Source organism: Solenopsis invicta, chromosome 2 (genome assembly GCF_016802725.1).
Source record: "Solenopsis invicta isolate M01_SB chromosome 2, UNIL_Sinv_3.0, whole genome shotgun sequence".
NCBI lineage: Eukaryota > Metazoa > Arthropoda > Insecta > Hymenoptera > Formicidae > Solenopsis > Solenopsis invicta.
Window position 1 is genome coordinate 11,487,414 of NC_052665.1, and position 24,827 is coordinate 11,512,240.

The 24,827-nt window shown below is 32.0% G+C and overlaps 3 protein-coding genes across 10 annotated transcripts; all 3 read left to right on the forward strand.

Moving 5' to 3' along the window:
• The first annotated feature begins 383 nt into the window (after positions 1–383).
• On the forward strand, positions 384–10,554 carry LOC105196801 (nucleolar protein 58). Its single transcript, XM_011162919.3, has 5 exons — positions 384–846; positions 2,502–2,775; positions 2,881–3,155; positions 3,380–3,611; positions 3,693–10,554. Exons 1-5 carry the CDS (start codon positions 652–654, stop codon positions 3,752–3,754), a joined length of 1,038 nt encoding a protein of 345 aa, XP_011161221.2. The 5' UTR covers positions 384–651; the 3' UTR covers positions 3,755–10,554.
• A 605-nt stretch (positions 10,555–11,159) lies between these two features.
• LOC105196799 (trichohyalin) lies at positions 11,160–22,977 on the forward strand. 8 transcript variants are annotated; one of them, XM_026135604.2, is made up of 13 exons: positions 11,160–12,349; positions 12,485–12,543; positions 13,756–13,828; positions 14,343–14,616; positions 16,619–16,823; positions 17,753–17,979; positions 18,203–18,495; positions 18,586–18,832; positions 19,007–19,605; positions 21,118–21,225; positions 21,322–21,423; positions 21,633–21,915; positions 22,625–22,764. In XM_026135604.2, exons 2-13 carry the CDS (start codon positions 12,486–12,488, stop codon positions 22,697–22,699), a joined length of 2,544 nt encoding a protein of 847 aa, XP_025991389.2. In that variant the 5' UTR covers positions 11,160–12,349; position 12,485; the 3' UTR covers positions 22,700–22,764. The 8 variants fall into 8 exon arrangements, 7 of the variants coding, with proteins under 7 accessions (XP_025991389.2, XP_025991390.2, XP_011161218.2 ...); XM_026135605.2 differs by having other exon boundaries at positions 11,160–12,345; XR_005574142.1 differs by adding an exon at positions 22,859–22,977 and having other exon boundaries at positions 11,161–12,543; positions 22,625–22,757.
• LOC105196800 lies at positions 22,830–24,805 on the forward strand. The gene is made up of 3 exons (XM_026135606.2): positions 22,830–23,014; positions 23,242–23,463; positions 23,756–24,805. The coding sequence occupies exons 1-3, from the start codon at positions 22,868–22,870 to the stop codon at positions 24,245–24,247; spliced, it is 861 nt and encodes a 286-aa protein (XP_025991391.2). The 5' UTR covers positions 22,830–22,867; the 3' UTR covers positions 24,248–24,805.
• Positions 24,806–24,827: the final 22 nt, after the last annotated feature.

The window sequence follows — 24,827 nt, forward strand, 5'->3', positions numbered from 1 at the left end:
AGAGACTTGACAATATGATCAATCGCATTAATCAATTGGCCGAATTGTTCAAATGCGATTGATTAATTTTCTCTCTGTCCGAGATCTCGGACCGATCGTGTGCATAAGGCTTTAAACCAGATTAATGGTGACGTGTAAACTAGATCCAATATACTACGTTTACACGTCACCATTAATCGGGTTTAGAAACATCCGTAGTTGTAAAACTGGCCAATTACAGTCATGCCCTTCTTCAGAGAAATACTTGTGATTGATCAGTTTTATAATTACCGATGTTATTAAACCCGATTAATGGTGACGTGTAAACGTATAATAGCTGTCATTAGCCGCGTCAGCGTTCGGTGGTTGCCCGCATGGCAAATGGTGATTCGGCGCGCGTCCGCCAGAGCACGCATAGCGCTGCATAGCGCATGCCGCGTTGTTGAGCAGATCCGTTCATCACAGTGTTCACACGCCGTCGTGTCAGCCATCTGGTACGTTTGTGTCCACGTCGCCGTCACCGTTATCGTCGTCGTTGTCATCGTCACTGTTTCCATACATCGCTCTTCGTGGATACGCGCATAGAGTGTCGTACGGTCGTCATCACACTCCTTGTCCCCGTGAACAACATCGCGCGCCGCCGCCGCTGCCGCCGCCGCAACCACCTCCACCATGGATCACGTTAGCCTGCTGCTGCAGCATTCGCAATACGCGTACGCGATCCCCGTGGGTATTGTACTGATTTGCGCCATTCTCGTCTTCGTCTTCGGCTTCAAGAAGGCTGAGCAGCCGCCGTTTGCGCAGCTCTCCTCGGGCTCCGACGCGGACCGAAAGCTTGCCAGAAAGCGCGGCAAGGTCCGTGAGAAGGTTAGTGAAACATCGACAACTACTTGATGACCGCATATCCCTGCCTCTTTGGTTTTTCTTCGCATCTCGCGCCTTTTTTCCTCGTAAACAGATTGTATTCGCCCGCCATATGGTAGGTTGTTTGTAGGTGCGCGCGCGCTCGTGAGTTGACGCACACGCATACACGCCCGCTAATCAGCTGGTCCCTCTGGTCTGAAAGGGTGGCTCAGAGACGACTGTTTTCCCTCTATTCCTCCGCGCGTGGTGACGTAATGTCGCGACGATGAGGGTGTTTTTTTCATTAGCATGAGCGTGGCTCAATAGCGTGCTCGAGATATCGCTCCTGCATTCTTACCGCGAGTATGTAGCGCTGCACACATCTGTTCTTTTTATTGGTATTTTCTACACTCGCTTTTTTATCTCTTTTCCCTCTTTTTCGAAGTCCGCTCATTTCTTGATGCTCAGGTGTAATTTCAGATTGATACTGAATGCGATGTATATGTTAAACCTCTGAAAACTTGTAATTAGATTATTTATTCATAAGTATCTTGTAATTAAATGAACATGTACGATGAAACGAGTTTTCAAAGAGATCCATTTATTTAATTTAATTTTATTGATAAATAAAAAAAAGAGCATAAGATTAGAAAGCCTATGTCAATCACAGTAGTTTCTAGTGCCAAATAATAATTTTTAATTTTACAATCTCCTACTTATTCAAACTGCACACCCCATACTCGTCGAACTTGACAATTATGAAGTCGGAATATATAATATTAATGCTTTAGAAGCATATGTAAGATCCCCCTCCCTGGAAAAACTGTGAAGAATTTTTTTGTGAAAAAATACCTCAACCAGGGTTTGAACCTGGATGTCTCAAATTTCATGTGGGCGTTCTATCAATTCGATTACTGAGACATGTGATATTTTCTCGCAGTAACCAATATAAGTTAAATAAATGCCCTTGTGTAGGTGATGTATAATAAGCAATAAATTAGATGGGACTGATGTAAATTAAAACATAAAATTAGGAAGCCTATGTTAGTTGTTTTAATTTTTGTCAATTAAATAGTAGAGATGTACGAACGATTTGAATATAAAACAAATTGAATCAAATAAAATTTTATTGTAAGGAAAATAATATTGACTATGTTTATATGACTTGATTTATGTTGAAACATCGATGTTATAACTTCAGCATAAATCAGGCCATATAAAGGTAGTCATTGATTATATGATTTAAAGTCATTTTAAATATAATTTTATAATAGAGACATTAATATTTAAATCTGTTAAATCTAAAATTTTTGGATAGTTTGGATTCGAATTACATATTGATAATCTTATAAAATCATATTTGAAATGATTTTATGTCATACAATCAATATTGCCTTTTTGTAATAAAAATTTTTTTGTCATTTATATATATTAAAATTTAATCTAACAATAATTATGTTAAATAATTATGTTAATGTTACTTAAATGTTCTTTTTACAGTTTGATTTAATTTAATTCAATTTGATTCGGTTACAAATTTAGTAATTCAGTGTAATTTTTTCAAACAAAATGTAATTTGACTCGATTTGATTCAATATCAAGCAACTTTTATTTATATCTCTAACAAATAGTATATAATTGTGGAATTTCATTAAACGTTCTTACACATTTTGTTATAGAAAGCTGTTAATGGACAAGTTGCATCTGAAAAAACAAGTCCAGCAAAGAAGACATTAGTAACGAAAGTGGAAGTTCCCAAGAAGGCTACTAAGGGAGATGATGTTGATGGTAAATTAAAAGAGCGTAAACAAGAAGACAACAAAATTGTTGCTACTAAGAAAGAGAAAGAACAGCTCTCGACTAAGGCTGGCAAGGAGAACAAAGTGGAGCAGGTGAAGAATAAGAAGAATTTGAAGAACTTGTTCCAGGAAAAACCCATAGACTTTGATGATGGTTAGTTGATATACATGGCATTAGCATAAATAGATAAGATGTACTTTTTTCATACAATCGTTTAGAGTTGTTATTTATCAGTGTTAATACTGTAATTGATAACAGGAGATTGGGAGCAAGCTTATTCGCGCAAGGACAAGAAAAACAAGAAAAAGGAGGAGGAATCTCCATCAAAGAAAAATAAAAAGACATCTAAAAAGACTGATTTAATAAACGAGGCTAAGCAGAAGGAACAAGAGAAGCCTGAAGTCAAGGATAAAACCGCTAAGGAAACCGAAAATAAAGAGCTCAAGGAGAAAGAGAAGAAGGAAGTAATGCTTACATCTATCTCCGAGGAGATAGGTAAAGTCAAGGAATCGCAGAACGAGGAGCAAGACAAGGTATATTTTTACATGTCATAGTATTAAGAAAGTTCTAATAAATAAAAAATTTGTCCATTATTTATCATTTTGAAGATAATTGTACCAAAAGATTATATGTTAAAAGATATATATGAATGAAAAGTCAGTATAATTCCTTTTTACTTTTGTTAAGTTGGAGAACCTCTCTAAAGTTTTTTAGCTGACAAAACAAAATAGTTTACAAACAAAATATTCGATCGTAGGTTGAAAAAATCGAAAAGGAAGAGAAAAAATCTGGAAAATCAAAGAAGACTAAGAAAACTGAAGGCGAGATTACACCTGCTTCGGTACCGTCTACACCAAAGACCGATAACAAACCTATTTCGGAGGAACAGCAAAAGAAGCCTGTCAGTGCAGAAAAAGTAGCCACCAATGTGGAAGAAAATAAAATGATAGAAAATAATGAGAAAATCGCTGTGTTCGACGAGCTAGGAGGTTTGTTGCACATTGACAAGGAAATTATTAAGTTTTTTTATTTCTGAATTGATTAATATATTATTTGTTATTGTGTTACAGACGTCTGGACAGAAGCAAAATCACAGAAAAAGAGTAAAAAAAAGGCTCGTAAAGATAACTGAGAATGATTACGCGTAACGCTAATGATAATGCTTCTTGCGAAAGGGAATAGAAAGAGTGAGAATTCCGTTCAGTCCAAAGGGTGTTTGTCGCTCACGACAAATCAGGTGTGTTTCAAGTGATTTGCTAATCGCCACCTAACCAAATCGTTCCTTTTTTCCTTTGTACATAATACCAATCGAATTTAAGTTCAATTATGATTTTTTTAGTTATAATCTCAAGAGATCAATCGCTAGCTCAATCGCTAAAGATTGAAAGAACACCGTATAGCATGATGATTTTTGTATTTTTTTTTTTTTTTTTTTTTTCATTTGTAATCTGCAATATCTTGCATTTAATAGAAGTGGCATAAGTCATTGTTTTCACATTTACTAGGCAATTGCTTTAGGTTTCTTAGATACATTTGCATGTGTCTGTAATAGGATATTTCATTTGTAATTATAACTATATATAATAGATATATATAGTGGTATAATTTTATATACATATATATAAAATATAGTGGATTTGTATCATAAAATGTTTTGTAATGGTTATAAATGATACTTATGCCATTTATATTTTACGTTTTTATGAATTAATAATCTTATTGAGAATATTTTGTATAACTATACTATTTTTACGTTAAGAACAACAATTCTGCGCGCATTATATCTCGCTGTTACTTAAACGTCGATTCTTCTGATTGACCTCTCATATTACATTATACATGTATGAACGGCAAGCATAGGCTGCGTTCGCAGAGCGTGCTATTAGCACTATTTTGTTAGAGTCACTTCAATAGAATTATTGAGGTGACTATATTCTGGCATTCTATTTTTATCAGTTATTAGATGTAAAGGATAAAATAAAGATAAAATAACGCAGTAGCGCTGATAGCATGCTCCGTGCATGCTATCCATAGAAAAGGTAAACATAGAAAGTATGTCTCACGGTAAATTCATAATGCAGGACAATCTTTGGAAGCGATAAGCTTATATTGCTGATGTACGGAATAGGTATTTTAATGAAATCATATTTTTCTACATGATTAGTCGCGCTTATTGAGTGATTATTTTCCTCTTTAATACTTAAATACTTGAAGATCTATCTTGTAATAATTAGTGCAGTTTCATTTAAGTGTATCAGTAATATAAGTTTTTTGAAAGGATATAGATAACATTACATAAATTCGTGGCAGTGTAAGTCATACCAATGTGATAATGATTATGATTAATTTGAGTAGAATTTGATTTATATTTTATACATTACGTGCGACGAAATATGTACAATATACGTGTTGAAATTGAAAGACAAAATTCATGTTGATGATATATCTTACAGTAAGTAACAGATAATGATTGACGGATAATTATTTAATACTGTTGTACTTCATGTCAACGAAAATTTAATTATAACTTCAAGTATACTGAGATGAAAACTGATAATTTGATTACATTTTTCAATTTGTTTAAATTTCTTAACTTCATAAATATTTATATATTTAATTCTATATAGCTCGCCACTATTCTTTTTGGTTAATTTCTTTGCCATCTATGGATCTATGGATCCTGTAATTTTGTCATGCTACATATCTGAACAGAAAGCATATTATTTAGTTCATAATACGTGAAATTGATATTTCAGAGTCAAATAAAGACGATAAACGAGACCCAAATAAAAAATATTTTAAACATAAGATTAGCAGGCCTATGTCAATCACAGTTGTTATTAGTGCAAAATAATAATGTTTTAATTTTATTCTCAAGTAACTACAATTGTTTAAAGAAATTGTATTGCAAAAATTTATAAAAAATGAGCATGTAAGTATTGAATAAAAAATCTTAAATTTTTAAATTTTAACTTAAACAAAAAATCAGATTTTTTAGTGGACTTTTTGAATTAACAAATAAATAGTACGATATAAATTGTTAAAAAAAATTGAATTATTTGAAGTATTGAAAATCGACATATTTGAACAATTGATTTTAATAATGAGCAAAATTTTATTATTTGAATAATATAAAATGGCGAATAAAAGGTTATAATAAACAAAAATAATTAATGTTAACGATGTTCTTTATTTTTGTGCAAGATATAAATTTTTGAAGGATCAGAACATATATGTTCCACCAGATACGAAACGGTTAAATATATAAATACTTAAATTGAAAACATTTAATCAAGTTGAAAAATTCAATCAAATTAACAATTTTTTTTTATCAGCGTAGAAGAAAATTTATTCGAGAAAAACGAAAAAAAGTGACTCGATATTTTTGCATAAGGGTTTGTATCTATACATATACTGTTAAGTATAACGTTACGAAGGAATATAGATTTCTTGTTGAATACTTTGAAAAGTGAAAAATAGATTTTTTTTTATCTTACGTCACGATAATTAACAAATTTTACTTGCAAACAATGGTTAGAACTAGCATATTGCTTTAAGCATTTTTTATGATGTTTTTATCTTAATTACAATTAAGATAAAAACATCATAAAAAATGTTTAATTATAATTAAGATAAAAACATCATAAAAAATGCTTAAAATAACAGAACACACAGAAAATATTATTATGATATGATACTTTTACAATTATATAATAATTATGCATAAATCTCATAACCTTGCAAGTTCTGTCAAAAAAGAGTGAAGATAAAAAAGCAAACAAGAATAAATAAAACGATGTTTTTATAGATTTTTTTACATAATGGAATTTTTGTTATGTCAAATATTATCTTATAATTTTTCTTAAACATTTATCGTCATGCGAATAATGAATAGTAATCGAGATGATCAAATATACATCAAAACTATCATTTATGAACAAAATCGTTTATTTTTCATGCCATACAGGAAGAAAAATAGATTGTTTTCTTAATCATCTTAGTAATCTGCAAACAGATTCTATTGCATATACTTTATTAATATTTGTCAGAGTATGTTATCAATAACTTTTCTATCGCTATTGGGTGTGCTAATGCTAAGCTTTAACGCTGTACAAGAATGTTGAACATGGGAGATATCAATTCAGAGATTTCTCTCGGAGAATGCCCTAACTTATATTTTATCAGAAACAGAGACAAAGAAAGGATGAATATATGTATGTATGTGCATATATATATATATATATATATATATATATATATATATACATACACACACATATGTATGTTTATGTATATGTATGTACGTGTATAACTGTTGTTGTATGTAACATTTTTATTCTAAACAATTTAAATTTAAGAGTTATCTGTTAAAAATTGCGTAAAATTATTGCATTGATAATTTTAAAAGTGGGAGAGCGTGGAGTGAAAGAGGGAGAGAGTGAGACGACTTGAGATGTATGACAATATTGTGATAAGAATATTATACCTAAGTATCGCTTGAATGTTGCAGACACTGAAATCACTCGTAGCTTTTATGTGTAGAACGGAATCTTGGGGAAAAATACCTCTATCCTGTTTGAATAGCCATTCATATTTTGTATACTGTACATTAATATAATATATTCTTATAAGTACACGCATATGAGATCATCGTGTAAGGTTCTTAGCGTTATTTTAGTAAAAGAGGTCCACATTATAGGATCGTCGCGTGGAGTTTAAAGAGGAAAGGCAGGAAAGAGTGTATAATAATTTATAGAATACATTGAGCGAGCTTGAATTACAACCAGCGAGAACTGTATTACGTACATCGTATCACAAAGATATCAAGTATTTCGTGTTGACTGTCCCGTGCCAAAAATAAGCATTGTTTCTCTTCTAAATCACATTCAAGGCTGAATTTCGTACAATAATTCATGGATATCGAAGGAAATTTAGCTATTTACGGCTACTCTGTACGTTCAGATCTTTTATTGGTCGATAGTCGCAAGATTGCTTGAAAAACCCCGCCCTAATTGTATTAGAAAATTATTAGATCCCGGTAAAATAAATTGGTTCTCACAAGCCTAGACATATTCTTGAATATGTTCGAAACATGTGTCTCAGTCACTCCTATTGTTTTCAATTGATTTGAGAAAAAATGGTTGTTAATATAGAAAATATTTTGATAGTTCTATTTTTCTGAGCAACGTCTATGATCGATGACATAGACGTGGTAAGGGAACATTTTTGGAGATCAGTGCTTCGATTAAGTTCGTGTATACTCTTCTAATATATTTGATTTTATATCAGTATACATATGTCGATTCATTCCAAGTATTTTATACATTTAAGTTAAATATGCGAGAAAATTTAATTAAGTTTCAAATTTAGTCAACAACTTTAATTAAATATATAAATACTTAAACTGAGGAATTTAATTAAGAGGAAAGGTTTAGTCAAGTTAATAATTTTTTATCAGCATGTATGCACTCATGTAAAATTAAATATATTAGAAGAGTATTCACGAGTTTAATCGAAGCACAAATTAACAACTTTTTTTCTTTGTGTGTAGAATAAGAGTGGAGCTAATTGTAAACAAATATAAAATAACATCAGTTGGATAATGTTATACATCATAGAATGAGTTTTACATATTTGATAGATTACAGCTCAAAAGCTTATGAGAGAGAACTTGATAACCGTAACATCTTTCGTTCACTCGATCATAAGCTGCATAGTTGTGAAAATCAATTCCAATATTTACCGGAATCCAATTAATGCGGTCTTTCTCTTATCGTGCGTATCGCTTGACTCTAATTAGTAATTAATGATTGAGTAACCAACTGAATAGTTAAGTTAATTTACATAGTAGAACTAAGTTTTCTTCAAAACCACGCGCTATTAGATTATTATTAGATTATTTTTCCAGTTTGTGTGCAGCTGAATGTATTTATATCATGATTTCGTGTATCGTAGAGAGCTGAAGCGAGAGATGAAGATATTACTAACAGTATCGATTTGTATTCCAGTGTGAGAACATCAAATTATTCGATACTTTAACGAGAATTGTAAATCGCAACTAGAGATGTACAAATTACGATTTTTTGGTGCCGAATCGAATCGAATCATTGATAACTTTTAATTAATAACATAATTTATTATTAGTTTGAATATTATATAAAGATAATAACAAAAGAATATTATGTTATAAGAAAAATAATATTAATTATATGAAATAAAGTCACTTTAAATATAATTTTATAAGATTGTCAATATATGCGATTCGAATCTCTTGGATTTGAAATTTTCGAATAATTTGGATTCGAATCATAGAGATTTAAATTCGAATCGAATCGTATCTGATTCGATTAAATTCAATTTGAACAGTTCGTACATTTGTTATTGCAGTTCGCTTTGTCGCTTGCTTGTAACTATACAATCTAAATATATGATAAGAAGTATAAATTTAACAGTTGTGGAAAAGTAATAGTGTATTTGTGAAACTTGAAGAGTGATTTAATACTGTTCACAATGATCCAACCAATTAGTTTAACGGAAGAGTTAACGAAATATTTACACTCGCGCAGAGAGAACAAGTGGACTCTAAAGGGATGGCTTTCGAGTCGCGAGAAGGAAGTTAGCATATTTTTCTAAGCGTAGATAGAGATTTGAGCGAAGAGAGCACTCTCACGTGTAAGATACGACAAAGATTTTCAAATATTGTATATATTTAAGTTAAATATTAAATGTATTTAATTTAAATACATACAACACTTGAATTTGAGTTCAATTTTATATACATGTTTCACTTAAATACATAAATTTAATTTTAATTCAATTTTTATTTACATGTTTAACTTAAATACATAAATACTTGAACTGAAGGAATTTAATCAAGTTGAACAATTTAGTCAAGTTACTCTTTTTTCAGTGCAACCGATTATTTTATAGTATGAGGATTGATTAAATAAATATAGGGTAGGTGAACTGATTATAAAATCGAGAAAGTATTATATTGCCACTGTACATATGTATATTAACAAGCAACGTTCTTATTAAATGGATGTGTGCAATGACGTCGTACGGTTCAACTGCGGATTCTGTGGCGATGGAAAAATTCAGATTTTTCAGAAGAATGAATCGGAGCGTCCGACAATAAGTGTATGATCTATTTAATTTGAAAATGACACGAGTTTAATTTTGCGACACAATGGATATGAACATGCCGGAAGCATCAGAGATGTACAATTGCAAAGTTTTGTAAGAGAGATTCTCGAATTTAATTCGTTTCATTTTCAAAATGGACACAGCACGATATACGGTATTGGCCAAAAGTATATCACCTTCAGTTTTTTTGAGAGTAACTTAATTTAAAGTGCACACATTTTTATCAAATTACAACGTGTTTTGTTAGTAAATTATAATATGTTTTGTAGATTGTCATCATGCATCATGTACAAGGTGCATCTGCTACTATGTGTCTGTAACATTTTGAAGGCATTCGATTTACTTCGAGGAAAGTTATGATCAAAAAATCTAAAGGTGACATACTTTCGGCCGATACTGTATGTTCGATTATCAAAATATATGCAATGCTTTACCGTGGAATTATCGGTTAATAATCTTTCGATATAGTTTAGCATTCCGCACATGTACCTTGCGAATTTGTGCATTGACGTAACGACGCAATTACGATGGCCTATTTTGGACTGGTGACTCGATGTATTATAGTTACAGTTTCGCAACTATGACACTCATAAGTACTCTGATCGCATTCGAAGTATCGATTGTAATATAAGGATAAGAAGAGAGAAAAAACTCTAAATAAAAACCGCGACACGTTGGTGTCGAATTTATATTATATATATTTAACAAAGTTATGCGTATAATTTATTTTACTCACCAAAAGGTTGTTGCAAATATGATGGCGTGTAATAAATTTATTTGAAAAAATTTTATAATATATATTATATGTACAACACACACGCGCATACGTACGCAATATAAGGAAAAAACGTGTCGTGTAAAATACATGTTTCAATTTAAATCTTATCATTACAGCTTACATGAGTGTTAGTATGAAAAAGTTATACCTAGTCAAGAGGCCGAAAACACACAAATTTTTGTAATTTTTTTTTTTAACGCGACTAGAAGTACAAAAAAGCTACAAAGCAAATTTTTTGCCAATTTTTGGATATGTTAACATACTCGAGGAAAAAATATGCCCACTTTGAAAATTTAATGCATGTGATAAATTTTAGAAATATTTCTGTTGCACCGTTTCATGTGATATTTTGTAGAATCCTTTCAGAAGTGTTGAACATGAAATGTGAAAGATTCAAACCTTTCTGAAAGAGATCTTTGCAACGATCGGTGCTGAATGGGTAAATTTTCAATTTAGTAGGAGTATAATTTTTTTTTATAATAGAACTACATACTGTTTTTCAATCGCTATATTATTGCCATTTTGAAACAATTTAATATAAAAATCGGCTCTGACAACTTTTCTTTATATTTAAATCAGCTCTAATTAAAAAAAAAAAAAAAAAACATTAAAATCGGTTAAGACTTGAAGGTTTTAGATAATTTCGAAACATGATTTGTTTTTCCCCCGATTGTGCGGCGTGAAAATGTGATCTCTGACCGCGAAAGTGGAGGTCATTATCCCTTATCGTGACACGGTCAATATTATCGACCCTGAGAACATGGTGCAAGGGACTGCGACTCGCGTGCGACAGTTCCTATGGAAACCCGCGATCGAATTCGTACCCCCTCCGTCGATCGGATTACTTCGGTACCCAGAGGTTGCTATTACGCGCAATCTTCGCAGTAGCACAAATATTGATGCGGCGAGAGGTCGTGGAACCACGCGAGTCTGAAGAACTGCTGTGTTCTAAGAACGAGATTTCACCGTCGGAGGAATTCTGTTTTTTCATTATCGACAAGAAACACCATTCTTGTGACTTTGACTTCTCCGAAGATTTTTTCGAGTCTCCGGCTTTGTAAAAATCCCTGAGACGATGGAACGTTTCCCTCATGGAAGGAAGTCTGTTAACCGTTGAAACGAGATCGATTAGTCGTTAAAAATGGATCGTGATTCATCAGCAGGGGGGAAAATGCTTCAGTTCGCGAAGTCCTTAATTCTAACCGATTTGATAGTAGCTAAAATAATTATTGCGCTCGCGGTATCGAGAAAGAATTGAAATTTTCGGCGATTGTATTTTACGTCATCTTGATCTTGAAAAACGATGTAGAATTATATATCTTTAGTTAAAAAATCATCAGGTGTGGGATAAAGAAATTATTTTCTAAAATATTGACTACAAATATTGCACAAAATTTTACACGCTCAACAATAAAATAACAGAATTCTCATTTCGACAAATTTAATTAATAAGTCATAGTCAATAACAATGAAGTCTTGATTTAAAAGTTGAATTTTGATATGATTAAATTTGTTCTATGAAGAAAAGTGCGATAAAAAGCGACATTAAAACTTCAAGTTTTGCATGGTGCGTCTCTTTGTTGTTAGTAGTTTCGATACTCGACTTTTTCGGATATTGAGAAGCGTTTTAGATCGCAATGTGATTTCATACAAAAATTTTACAATTAGGAATATCGATCTCGGAAGTATGTACGAGCGAATTTATAGAAACGGTTCGGTGAACGCAAGACACGGGGAGTTCCGTCGAGTAGTTCCCAGTTGCTGATGGAATTTTCCATTGACCGTCGGTGATTCCTCGAGTAGGTAGGCAGTCGACGATATCTATGATTATGAGTTTAGTTTAGGGGATTTAGTTTAGTTCCTCTTTCGCCTTTTTCGATCGTCCGTCGTCACTGCCGCGCTTGTTCATTACGTCTTCCCACGGGAATCGCGTGCGAGGATGACCGGAAGGACATCGCTAGTAGAACAGAAGAGACTCCAGTGGGCGAGAGAAAGAGGTAGGTAAACTGATAACCAACAATTACTTAAACAATTGACGGAGGTAATTAATAGGAAGTCTTTATGGAATTTTGTAAAATTTTCTAGATCGGTAAATAGAAGTCTATATACGTAAATTTCCTTGAATTTCAGTTGCAATATCAATAGTATCAAGAGTAGATATTAATTTGATCTTTTTTTTTTAAAACCAATTTGCCGTTTATTTGTAAGAAAATCCTACACCTTTCAATCCTCGAAACATTTGCCATTACTTTCGATGACTTTATCTCATCTTTTAGTTTTTAGGTAACTGACAATTTAAATCCCCTCTCGGAAAAAAGATGACGTTTTGATCTAACGAAGTCATTAATGTTTTTTCTCACCCATTCTAATATTTTAAAATTCATATTAGAAATGATGTTGGAGCAATCGGAACAGGTAATAATCCGACGGGGCTAGGCTCGGTATAATAAGGGAGAACTTCTCAACCCAATGAATAAATGACATCCTTCGTCCTTTTTGCGACATGTGGTTGAGCGCTGTCGTGCTGTTAAATGACTTTTCTCGTTCCGCGATGAGTAAATAATTCTTTCAAGTTTGTCACTTAAATGGACGAGTTGTTGTGCTGATAACATTTTGAATTAATAGTTTGACCAGACTTTACTCGTAGTATATTATTATATTCCCTTCATGTATATCTTACACAAAAACACTATAAAACCTTTTGCCATGAATATTCAGTTTCGCAATTGATATTGAAAAGAGAACAAACATATAATTAAGTCATATTGAGTACGTGTGTACCCAATATGACCTAAACGGCACATTTTCTAAAAATTTTCACTGCATCAATGTAAATATTTGAAATCATCTCATATTTTAAATTAATGCTTTCTGCCTTGAATCTGGCAATCAGTTTTTAATTTTGAATTCAGCAAAAAATTTGAAAAAAATCGCAAAGCTTATAGAGTACAGTGACCTTAATATATTATGTTATATTTTATTATCTATATTTTTATTATAACAATATAATTTTTTTCTATCATTTAATGTAATGCAACAAATAAGTAAAAATATATGAACAAATACAGAGGTGCATAGACTTAATTTAATATCTTGTTATTTTAATTTAATTTATTGCATTATTATTTGTGACAAAGATACTAAAATAAAATAATACTTATACGCTAAAATAAAATAATAGCTAATAGAAACTCTTTTCGATTATATAGAAGAAATGGCTCGTCTTGGTGTTAATTGGGGAAATCTAAAGCCAAATAGCAATTACGACCGCACCCACATCCGGTAAATTAATTATTACAAAATATTATTACCATCACAATTTTAATAGAATGCTAATTATTTTATGTAGCACAATAAAATTATTTATTAGTGCTTAAATTTGTTTTTGCGAACCTTCGCGTTTGTCAGTGCGTAGTGAGAACGTAACTTCAAAGTAGATGATCATAAATGTGTATATTATAATAAAAAAACGTTGTGTACAGTATTATTACAATTACAGTATTATTACAGTACAATATATACATTTATGTTCATTTTATTTTGAAGTTTTATTCTCATAAACACTACGCAATGACAATCGCAAAGGTTCGTAGCAAAATCAAGCAAATTCAAGTTTTATAGATTTATTTTACGAAGCCTATTGCATTCGCTTTTAAAATCATTATTTATATATTAATTTATATTTATATATTAATTAATAGTTGTAAAAAGTTATCAATTTTATTAATACAAAAAATATTGAAGTTCTCTATTCTTGGTGATACATAATGTTTGAAATAAAAAATTTCTGATACAGTACTTACTCGAATGAAGCCAGATTATCCTTGGAGGAAATAAGGGATAGGCCTTCCATGCAATCCTCCCGTACGGGACGTTATGGAAGCACCAGTCTTAAGAATCTGGCGATGGAAAGTTCTGAAAGTGGCAGCAACAATCTGAAATGCCTTGATTTTAACGGCGGTAGTTTAATTAATCTTCAGGACCAAGTGGAGACTTCGCAACTTAGACGCAGGAGTCCCAGTCTGCCTCCGATTTTCAACAAGGAGCAACAGCAATATTTCTGTCAGCTGGTATTTTCTGTTATTTCTTTAAATTATATTCGACATATCACTAATTGACATTTGCTAATTCTTGAGATGTTTGCAAAAAAAAATTCTGAATATTCAATGCAATAAAGAGCTAATACTATTTTTATTTCTCTACAATTAGTTAAATATATAATTACACTAAACTTGTATTTAAAAATAATGTTATAAAATTTTAATGATTTAAAACATTTAAACTGAAAAACTGTTTTTTGAGTTATGTTGTTATAGTATTAGTTTTATTACAAATAGAAGCTTCGAAATATCGCGGATATCATCGTTACTTGAATAATTAATCGCTTACCACAAGGTTATTCGCGTGTGGCAGCAATGTTTCATCGATGTCATATAGCTATACAAGATGATCGAATAATTGAGTAGCACGTACGTTTATATTTATACATCGAAGAATTGAAAATATCGGCAAGAATAAGTTGAAAATTCTGTTCTTGTATTAATCATCACGTATAACATTTTTATATCAAGATGTATTTCATGTCTTCCTTTCAAGCACTTTCTTTAAAGCAGTGATGCATTGATGGAGATTATACGTCTGAGCAAGTGCAATGTTGATTGTGTAGCAATTTGGAATTCTTGTCGAACCTCGAATTCAAGATTCGATGTCAAGTTAATAACACGCACCTAATCATAATTTCGTAAATAGCGAGTGACCCTCGATAGTACGTTGTCCTTTTGCGGAGGAAAAGCAAAAGTAAAGCAGTCCGACAAATCAATTCTTATCGCGCGATTGAAGTTCAACAACCTCTAGGCTATACATCTCGCTTTCAGACTTAAGAGTGGTGAGCGGACATTAAGTTTGCCCCCGTTAGCCATGCGATTACTGGAACTGCTTATAGTACAAACGATAGATTTTATCACAGTCGTTGCTCTAAAAAAAAAATTGCGTTTGAACTAAATTATCCTGTGACTGGAATTCAAATTAATTTGATTTCTTTCTTTTGAGATATTTAAAAATTTGTCTGGAAAATGAAAGAAACTAAATTTTTATTGATATCTCGACTTTTGTCTCTTTCTTTTTTAAATAATTATTGAACTGCTTGGTTATTCAAAGTTGCAATTTTAAACATATCTTGCATCAAACATTATATTTCTACCTAGAAATTATGCGACAAGTACTGAATTGATATAAAAGTTTGTAGAGACGTGAAAATTGAAGTAGAAATATGAGAATATTATTAAAAAAAAATGTATGATTGGTGATGAAAAATATTAATGAAAATTAGAAATAAATAAAAAATAATCCATAGAACAAATAAAAATCTTCAAAATCAATCTCTTGCATTTTTTTTGTACGAGTAACGGTTTCGATGATATAAAGATCTATCTACATTAATAATTTGAATGTTTGCATGAGCGATGTTTTTTTCATGAATTTTTACAACTTACAATTACTTCACAAAAAATAAATCTCAATTTTTTTCGCAAAACACGTATCTCATGTTTTTCTTTGTAGAATATGTATAATATATATAATATTAAAAAAAAAAAAAATATAAAAAAATAAAAAAAAAATAAAAATGACAACGTTTCAAATGTGCTCGGTTTAGCACGAAACCAGCAATATGAGACCAAATAAATCTGTGTACAAATATTTAAATAAATATCCGATTAATCTAAGAAATATCTAAACGCTACAACCTTGTTTCAACCTCATAAATAGGTAATGAATTATTCGCACATATGTGTATATTTATTTAGTTTTAGAGAAAAGTATTGCCATGCAACCGCCCGTGTTTCCATTATGTATGTAAAAGGGGAAAAATAAAAACTAAGTCATGCATGATTTATGTATGCGTCCAGTCTCCGGCAGGTACGACTGTAATAATATTCAGTCAATATGTATATAGAACGCAAGGGAACATAATTCCTTTCTTCACGAAACAACCGGAACTCTCGCCACCCGATCACGCGAGCCAGTCTCTCTCTTCCCGGAGGCGTCTTATTGTTATCGTTTCGTGCCTTTCAGCAACAACAACCGCATGAATTTGGCGTAGAGGGATCGCGATACCAGTCACAGAGATCGCAAAAATTGGAACACTGCCGTTATCGATCCAACGAGCATCGCAACAACCAAAAAGAGGCGCGACAACACGGTTCGGCGGGTGAGGAGCGTGAGGGGGAAACTTCTGGTTACGCTAGTGATTCCGTGGATGTGCCTCAAACACGGCAAAGTGAGTCCTTCTAAACCCTAGTCCCTAAATTACACGTAAATATTAGAAGTGACATGCTCTTGACCAAGAAAATTAAAAGAAATATTTTATAATAAAAGAAGCGTCGTTCGATGCATATCTAGATAAATATTAACACTTATTCCTCATACCTTCCTTTTTTATTTCTCACTCATCGTCACGAGGTCATTAACCTTTTTTAAAAATCCTTCTGTTAAAGGGTTACATTGTAAAGAATCGGTTTTCAACTGCATTTTTACTTAGTTTCAATCTTTTAGTATATAATTAAAAGATAAAATGGCAATAGCAATTGGGAAAACTATGTAATTTTACCAAATATGTGAACAAAGTTATGGCAGGATAATTTTAAAAAAATCATAACTGCCTTAAAAATGATAAAAAATAACTGATTTCAAGAAGAGATTGAAGTTAAAGGAACATATTTTTATAAAAAAAATCAGCAGATGATATGAAATGTTTATAGCTTAAGTCCTGTGATTTTAATAAATTTAGGATAAAAAAGTAAAAATTATATTTTTATATTTATTTAATAAATTATAAATAAAACATAGGCTAAGGCGGTTATAGCAAGATCTGGGTGTTCAAATAATATTTTATGTGATTTTTATATAATTTCCAATTCATTTAAACTTATATTTATATATTTGTTTAAACTACATGTGTACATACATACACATGTATAGAGGAGAGATGGGGGTCGTGAGATACGTATGATTTAATAGCTCGTTAATATTACGTATTAATCATAAGCTATTTACAAAATTTAATCATGTTCTTATATTATAAGAAAAGACTAAAGCATCTCCTTAAATAAAAATGTTTATGAAATGTATTTTACAAACATAATAGTAATTCAGAATGTATTCCTTCTTTTCAATAAAGTTTTCATATTTTTTTACTTTTTACTCAAGAAGCTTTGCCTGACAAAGCAGCATCCAGAATGGAAATGACGGAGAAAACGTGGCAAAATCCTTACTGCCCTACTCCGGAAAGTTCACTGCCACCGTCGAGAAGGCTTTCGCCAGGCAGAATGGGTGAACTCAACAGGCCAAGATGGGGTAGCGTTTGGGCTCAAGACTCAGCGAAGGGCGATCCACCGCCGCCTTCTTGGCTGTCAAGATTAGGACAGTCAAGTCAAGTAATGATTATTAAGAGTTTGTTGAACGTCTTTAAAGTTACATATATGCTTTCGGTCTCGGGATTCGAACCTTGGTATATGTGACGTTTTTTACGAAGAAGACATTAATTAATACACATGCAAATACCTTTGGTTTTTCACGGTATTATGTATTTGATTTATTTCAATTGAGCCTATTGGACAACAAGTTTCAAAAATAAAATGCTCATTTTTTTTTATCAAGGTTTTAGTAATTAATCACGACAGCGCCAGTAGCCCGGATAGTTCAACGACTGATTCAACTGGCTCCGACGTCAACAAGATATCTTATCTTCGAGGTCAGAATATTCCAATGGACGCGGAGATCCTTCAGGAGCGGGAAATGAGACGGCAGAAGGCGTTGGAGCTTCAAAATGCCATCAAGCAACAGCTCGAAGAGAAAGATAGGCAGAGAAAAGAGGAAAAGGAGCGGCGAATGAGAGAAGAAATGTTGGAGGATGAACGAATCCGGCGAGAGAGAGAAAGAGACAAAGAAAGGTAATGCAAATATCAAATATTTAAAAAAAACAGAAACTAGAACTTGTAAAGTTATAAATCGCATTCATTGGATTCATTCGTTCACTATAGATTCGAGAAGGAAAAGCGAATGACACGCGAGAAAGAGGAGGCGAAGCTAAGAAAGGCACAAGCGATGCGTGAGGTACTCCAAGCTGCGGAGCAACTGGCGAAGGAAGAGAAAAAGAATCGATGGAAACGAGAAGAGCACTTTAATAGGGACACCGACGTGGTGACGCAGTCTTCCAATAACTCGAACACAAACATAAATGACAAATGCGAAGAACAAAATTATTCTCAAGTGCAGAAACAAATCTCGGTAAAGAAATATAGACTTCCTCAGCTCATCAAAAAGTGTTTCAATTCGTATAAAAAAAAATCTAAAAATTTTTCTAAAAAGTTATAGAATATATAATTGTTATAGAAATTCCGAAATTTATATAAAAGTTTGAAAAATTTATATAAAAATTTGTAAGATAAATTTGCACTACAGGAAAGCGCAAGCTCAATCAATTATCCCGAGGAGAAGTTTAGTCCAAAGAACGTCAAAGAAGCCGAAAATTATCGAAAGAACGAGAACAACAAAGATTCGAGGGAAGTTTGTTCACAAACAGAGAATTACGTGGACAAGTCGGAGAAGACTACGCAGCAGGATCTAAACCCGAGATCCCTTCAGGTTCCCGTGAGCAAAGACGTGGCAATCGTGTTGAGCGGCCGGTTGGAGGACTCGGAGATTCTAAGTAAAACAAATCTGCAGCTGGTAAACTTGGTAATGACACCGAGTCCGCGCCGATTCGCAGAGAACACCGCGGACTACTTCTCGCTGGGGTTCAACACGATTGTGATGAACAACGGAAGCCCTAGGAATCCGAGAAGGTCCGCGAAGGATGCTTCGTCGACCGTTGTGGAGAACAGACTGTTGACGCCGAGCAAATACAGAATGCCGACTGGCCGAGATTTCGGCACACAGACGGACGTGGAATCCGATGTCCAGGAACTGCGCGAGAAGCTGCAGGATCAGTTGATCAGAGACCAAGGTACTACAAAGGACCGGAAGGACACGACAAACGCCAACAGAAGAAACGTTGAAAAGTGAGTCGCCCAACTCGCGATCTCGATGTCGCATTTCCCGCATTTGGCTTCTTAGAGCCAAAACGACGACTGTGTCCTCCCCTGCATGCGGTAGTATGTGCCGGTAATTATCGTTTTTTATTTCATATATGTATAATTTGATAAGCTTGATGGTCGTAAAGACGCTTTATCGTAAAATGTCTGTCGAACCGCGCAAGGAAAGTTCTCAGTAAGTTAAACGCTTTTAATCGTTTTTCTTAAGAATAAAAAGCATACACACAAAAAATTATTAAATAAAAAGTAATATATTTTATTTAATAATCATTGTTTCATATGTAAATAAAGTATATTCTCGGTTATTTATAAAAAATATGATATTTTATATATAATTTATATATAATCTTTTTTAAAAAATTTAACAATCTTAAGGTAGTACACTCCTGATAATATCATTCAAAAATTAAGTCCTATCGCTCGGTGGCTTATACTTCTACTTCCGCCAGTAAGAGATAACTTTTGGTTACTCCTGTCTTTGTCAGTATTGAAACGGTCAATCTCATTGTAATTGCACGAGCATGTCAACATCTTCTAGTACAATGTATAATTTCAATTTCAAGAAATTCTTATTATTTTCAATTCGCGAGTGCACTACCTTAACACTTACTCTCCTTTGTCATTTTTTTGTTTCCAAGTCGTCTTCGTAACATAACTTAAGTTTTACGCTTCTATTAAAAGATTACACTATAATGACATGGCTTTCAATCGCAGTTTTATTTAGTTTTCACCTTCTAATATAAGATTAAAAAGTGAAATGATAATAACAATTGGTAAGACTAATGTATTAATTTTGGCAAATATGTGAACAAAGTCACGACAAATGCAGAGTAGTTTTTGAAAAAATTATAACATCTTAAAAATTATCATAAATAATAATTCTAAGAAGAAATTGAAGTTAAAGTATCACATTTAAAAAAAAAACAATGTTGAAAATATGACTTCACGTGGGAAAGTAAGTGTTTAATTTTAAGAAAAGTATTATATTTTTATTTTAATATTATAATAGTTATCTAAAGAACACAATATGATTGTTTTGATAATAATATTAAACGATTCTAATTTTTTATTTAAAGATATTGTTATTTTTTCCAATATTCCTTCCTCTTAACTCACAAAAATTATTATTGAATGAGAATATATATCTTTTTATGAAAAAGTATAAAATTTGTTTATATAAGTAAGTTACATTTAATTTTATATGATCTTTGTATAATCTCATTTCAGTATTTAATATTTCGAAAAACATTCTCGAAACAATATTTCTTTTTTTTCTATAGTCAGTTACTCTTTGCTTTTTAAAATTGTCACAGTATTTGTAGTATTATTTTTCTTAGAATTTCCAAATTTGTTGTTTGAATTTTGAATGCAAGTATCTGCTAAACTTAAGCAAAGCTTAAATCTGTTATCGTTATCATCTGTAGAAAATGCTTTAAAAATTTATCAAAAAAATTACGATACCTCAATAATTTTTTGAAGATCGAATAATGTGGGTCCCGGTGAAGAAATCCCTATAAAAACTTTACCGCGATCTAAATCGCAGCCCAGAACTACGCTCGATAGTAGACCGCGATGGAATGCTAACCGGTAATTAAAGATACTACAATAAATTAAATATAATTGTATTTAAATTATTTGTTCAACAAATATCGCGAATGTAATAATGATTAAAGACACTTTTAGTCCAGGTACACGATATCGAACGCAAAGCGAGAAAGATCCGCATTATCAGAGACGACTGCGTTTAAGAAGACGACAAATCGAGTCCAGCGATGAAGGATCTAGGTAAAGAAATTGCGAAAAAGTAAAACTAATTAAATTAAATTTTTAGTAAAAATGTAACGACGTTACCGTTACCGTTACATACAGAAAAAAGTAACGCTTGTTACCGTAAAAAAGTAATAAAAACGATAACAATAATGCTACGAGTAATGCGTTACTTCTCAACCTTGCATAATTGTTGCAAATTAATCAAAATGTTAAATTTTTGCCAGATCTCCGTCCCCCGACCGGCGGAAATCAAATAACGGAAAGTCGAAGAATCGAAATACCATGAGGCGTACAGCGAAACCTGAGAATTATGACGCCGATCTGTCAATGGATAGTCTAAATTCTGTTGTGCCCCTACGGATCGACAAAGATGGAAAAATTAATGTCGAGGAGCATACTGAAAAATTACGATCAAAAAATGCGAATCACTCAAAACGAGCAAACGATGATAGCTCTAATGTCTGGTGCGGACAAGAAATCTTGTCGACATTATCATCATTGAAAAGCGTATGTAACAAGCAGAAAATATTTAATTACGATGTGTAGTCTTTGCACAATTATTAAAAAAACAGAGTTGTGGGCAAGATAATATTCTTTTTAAACTATAATATATAAATTAATTTACAAGTAATAGCTTATAAAATTAATTCAGTTATGCTAAGATTAAATTAAGTTAATTTTGAAAAGCATTCATATTAAATTAGAATATTGTAATTTTTTAAAATTACATTATTCTAAATGACAAATAATTATAGATCAGTAAATAAACTTAATATTTTATTCATAAATTAGGAGATTTGGACTTTAATAAATCGAAAAATAAAGTATTTTTTAACACCATATAAATTTTTTATTTGAAGAGATAGATAAATAGTGTCTTTCTGTTTTCAAAATATGTAATATTGTTTTAAAAAATAAGCTGCAAAATTAGAATAAATATAAAGATATATTACAATACATAATAACGTTCTAAATAAATGCACGTATTCAGTAATTACAATTTAATTACTACTCAATCCTGTTAACAAACTTTGAAAATCACACAAAGTAATACAAATTATAAATTATCTCACTAAATATTTAATTTCTATTTTTATATCAACAATTTATTGATCAAAGTAAAATTTTGACATTCTTCAAGATCGAATTGTATATTGTTAATGGACTTTCGAAAGAGTTTCGGTATTCATCAAGACACATTATCTTTCTTTTCCAGGGACTTCTAATGAAGCAGATCGAGTGGGACTCTGAGCGATGCCTGGTCTCGCCCATTGCATCCGAAACCTTTTAACTGCAAGATTTCCTATCCGTCAGAACCATCATTTTGTTTTTTTTTGTTTGCGTAGAAAGTGAGATCGAGTAAAGTGCGAAAGGGATTTTGTCGAGGAATATTGTTTGCTTTTTCGAGCAAATAATGAGACGGACTCAAAATTTCTTTCTCGCGTTACAGATTTAAATAATGGCTTTTCAACTAGACGATCTACTGAAGGACGACAAGAAAGATGCAAATTTGATACCCGATTTAAGTAAAACGACTTGCAATTCTTACGAGGAATTCCGACGACTCAAGGAATACTGTCCGGAATTTAAGATTAAACCGGAAAAGGTGATTCGAGACCATTCTAATAACGTACAAGTTTGTAGCATGATAAAATATTACGTCCTATTATTATTATTATATAAACCGATTATTTGAAATCATTTGAAAACGACGTAAATCTGAGGTCGAAACGTTGTGAATAAAGTTAATTATTAAACACAATTTGCCAGATTGTTGACTAATTTCTAATTATTTAGTATGTTATGATCTGATTAGAAAAAAATTACATATAGGTAAAACGGGAAGATACGAAGGTTCGCGATAAAGAGTTTTCTTGGAAATCAACCAAGAAAGAACTCAAAAACATTGGCCGGGAATGGACTTATGGGGATCCAATTCCGCCCGATATGAGAGAATTGGATCTGCAGGAACTGCAACAAATCGCCATCGATTGGCGGATGCTAACTCCAATTAGACCAAAACTTCGCCAGGACGAAGAAATGTTTTCAAGATTGGTAAAGGTCTATGTATTACGTAATTCAGTTTTTTTAATAAGATAACTCCGGTATATACGCCACACCAGCCAAAAACTTAATTTATCAAGTATTATTTATTATGTTTAAAAAAAATAAGTTATATCATTAAAAACGTCATACTGTCTATTATTAAAAATGTACAAAAAATTAGAAATAATAATTTTTTTTTTAGACCAGGAAAGTTAGGTATTTTTTTACGTGTGGGCAAAATTGCCAAAATACGTTTATTAAATATATTTTGAATCTGTATTGCTTGGTTTCGTTTTTCAAGGTGGAGATGGGTAAATTAGAGGCAAAGACTATAATGAAAGAGCGTCGATCGCCAACGAGTCCTATTAGACGAAGCAAAAATCGCGCAGGAATAATCGAAAGCAGTGTAAAAACCTGCAGGGAATGCGGCGAGGAGTATTGCTTCGGTGAATTTTGTGGGGATGTCCTTTACGATTCCTTCACGAGGGTAACGATCGCTGTCCCGCAGTCAAAGATCAAAATATCCGCAGATGCCGAGGCTATAATCGCCAATATGGACCGTAAGAAGAAGAGGAAAAAAGGAAAAAAAAGTCAAAGAAAAATCAAAAGTAAGAGCAGAATATCCAGAAAGTCCGCCAGGCTGTTGGTTAACAACAAGGCGAGAAGATCGATAACGGATCTCGAAAGCAAAACTGTTAAAGCGAAAAATATCGGAGGGCAAAGTGAAAAGCCAATGAAACAGTTTAAGAGGAAATGTAGCAAGCATACAAAAAAAGGTGTTTTACGCAAGTAACAATAATTACGATATTGAATCAAGAACAATTGGGAGGTTTCCCATATAAGATCGATTGTTACAACAATCTGTATACAGACAGCTTCTAAAAAGGTTTCAACATTCATTTCTTTCACATTTCATGTGCAACATTTCTGACAGGATTTTGCAAAATATGAAATGTTACAACAGAAATGTGTTTCTAAAATTTTGTAAAAATTTTGCATTATTGAGTATTTATAAAATATTATAATACAGCTTTTATAGAATATTATAGCTTTCAAAATTTGTTGTGAAAATATATTACAAGAAATGTATCATAAAATAATAATAAATGCGTGACATATTTGTTTGTGATTAAAAAATATCAAATTATTTTATAAATTTTCATTATTTAATATTATGAAAAAGTATATTATAAAATACTAGTGAATTATGAAGCTTATGTATCGCTAAATTGTGGTAAAAGATATGTTATATTAGTTGACATTGATATTCTTTACATTTCTATAAAATCCGCTGAGATATTGTAAAAATATCACGTTTAATATAGAAAAATTCTCTTAAACAACCACTGAACATCCCATGAAATTTATTTTTT

Coding starts and splice junctions, on each gene's coding strand:
- LOC105196799 (XM_026135604.2), top strand. CDS start 12,486: ATGACCGGAAGGACATCGCTAGTAGAACAGAAGAGACTCCAGTGGGCG. Junction 13,829..14,342: donor TACGACCGCACCCACATCCG/GTAAATTAATTA, acceptor TTTCTGATACAG/TACTTACTCGAATGAAGCCA. Junction 14,617..16,618: donor AGCAATATTTCTGTCAGCTG/GTATTTTCTGTT, acceptor CGTGCCTTTCAG/CAACAACAACCGCATGAATT.
- LOC105196800 (XM_026135606.2), top strand. CDS start 22,868: ATGGCTTTTCAACTAGACGATCTACTGAAGGACGACAAGAAAGATGCA. Junction 23,015..23,241: donor TTAAGATTAAACCGGAAAAG/GTGATTCGAGAC, acceptor AATTACATATAG/GTAAAACGGGAAGATACGAA. Junction 23,464..23,755: donor AAGAAATGTTTTCAAGATTG/GTAAAGGTCTAT, acceptor TCGTTTTTCAAG/GTGGAGATGGGTAAATTAGA.
- LOC105196801 (XM_011162919.3), top strand. CDS start 652: ATGGATCACGTTAGCCTGCTGCTGCAGCATTCGCAATACGCGTACGCG. Junction 2,776..2,880: donor ACCCATAGACTTTGATGATG/GTTAGTTGATAT, acceptor AATTGATAACAG/GAGATTGGGAGCAAGCTTAT. Junction 3,612..3,692: donor TGTGTTCGACGAGCTAGGAG/GTTTGTTGCACA, acceptor ATTGTGTTACAG/ACGTCTGGACAGAAGCAAAA.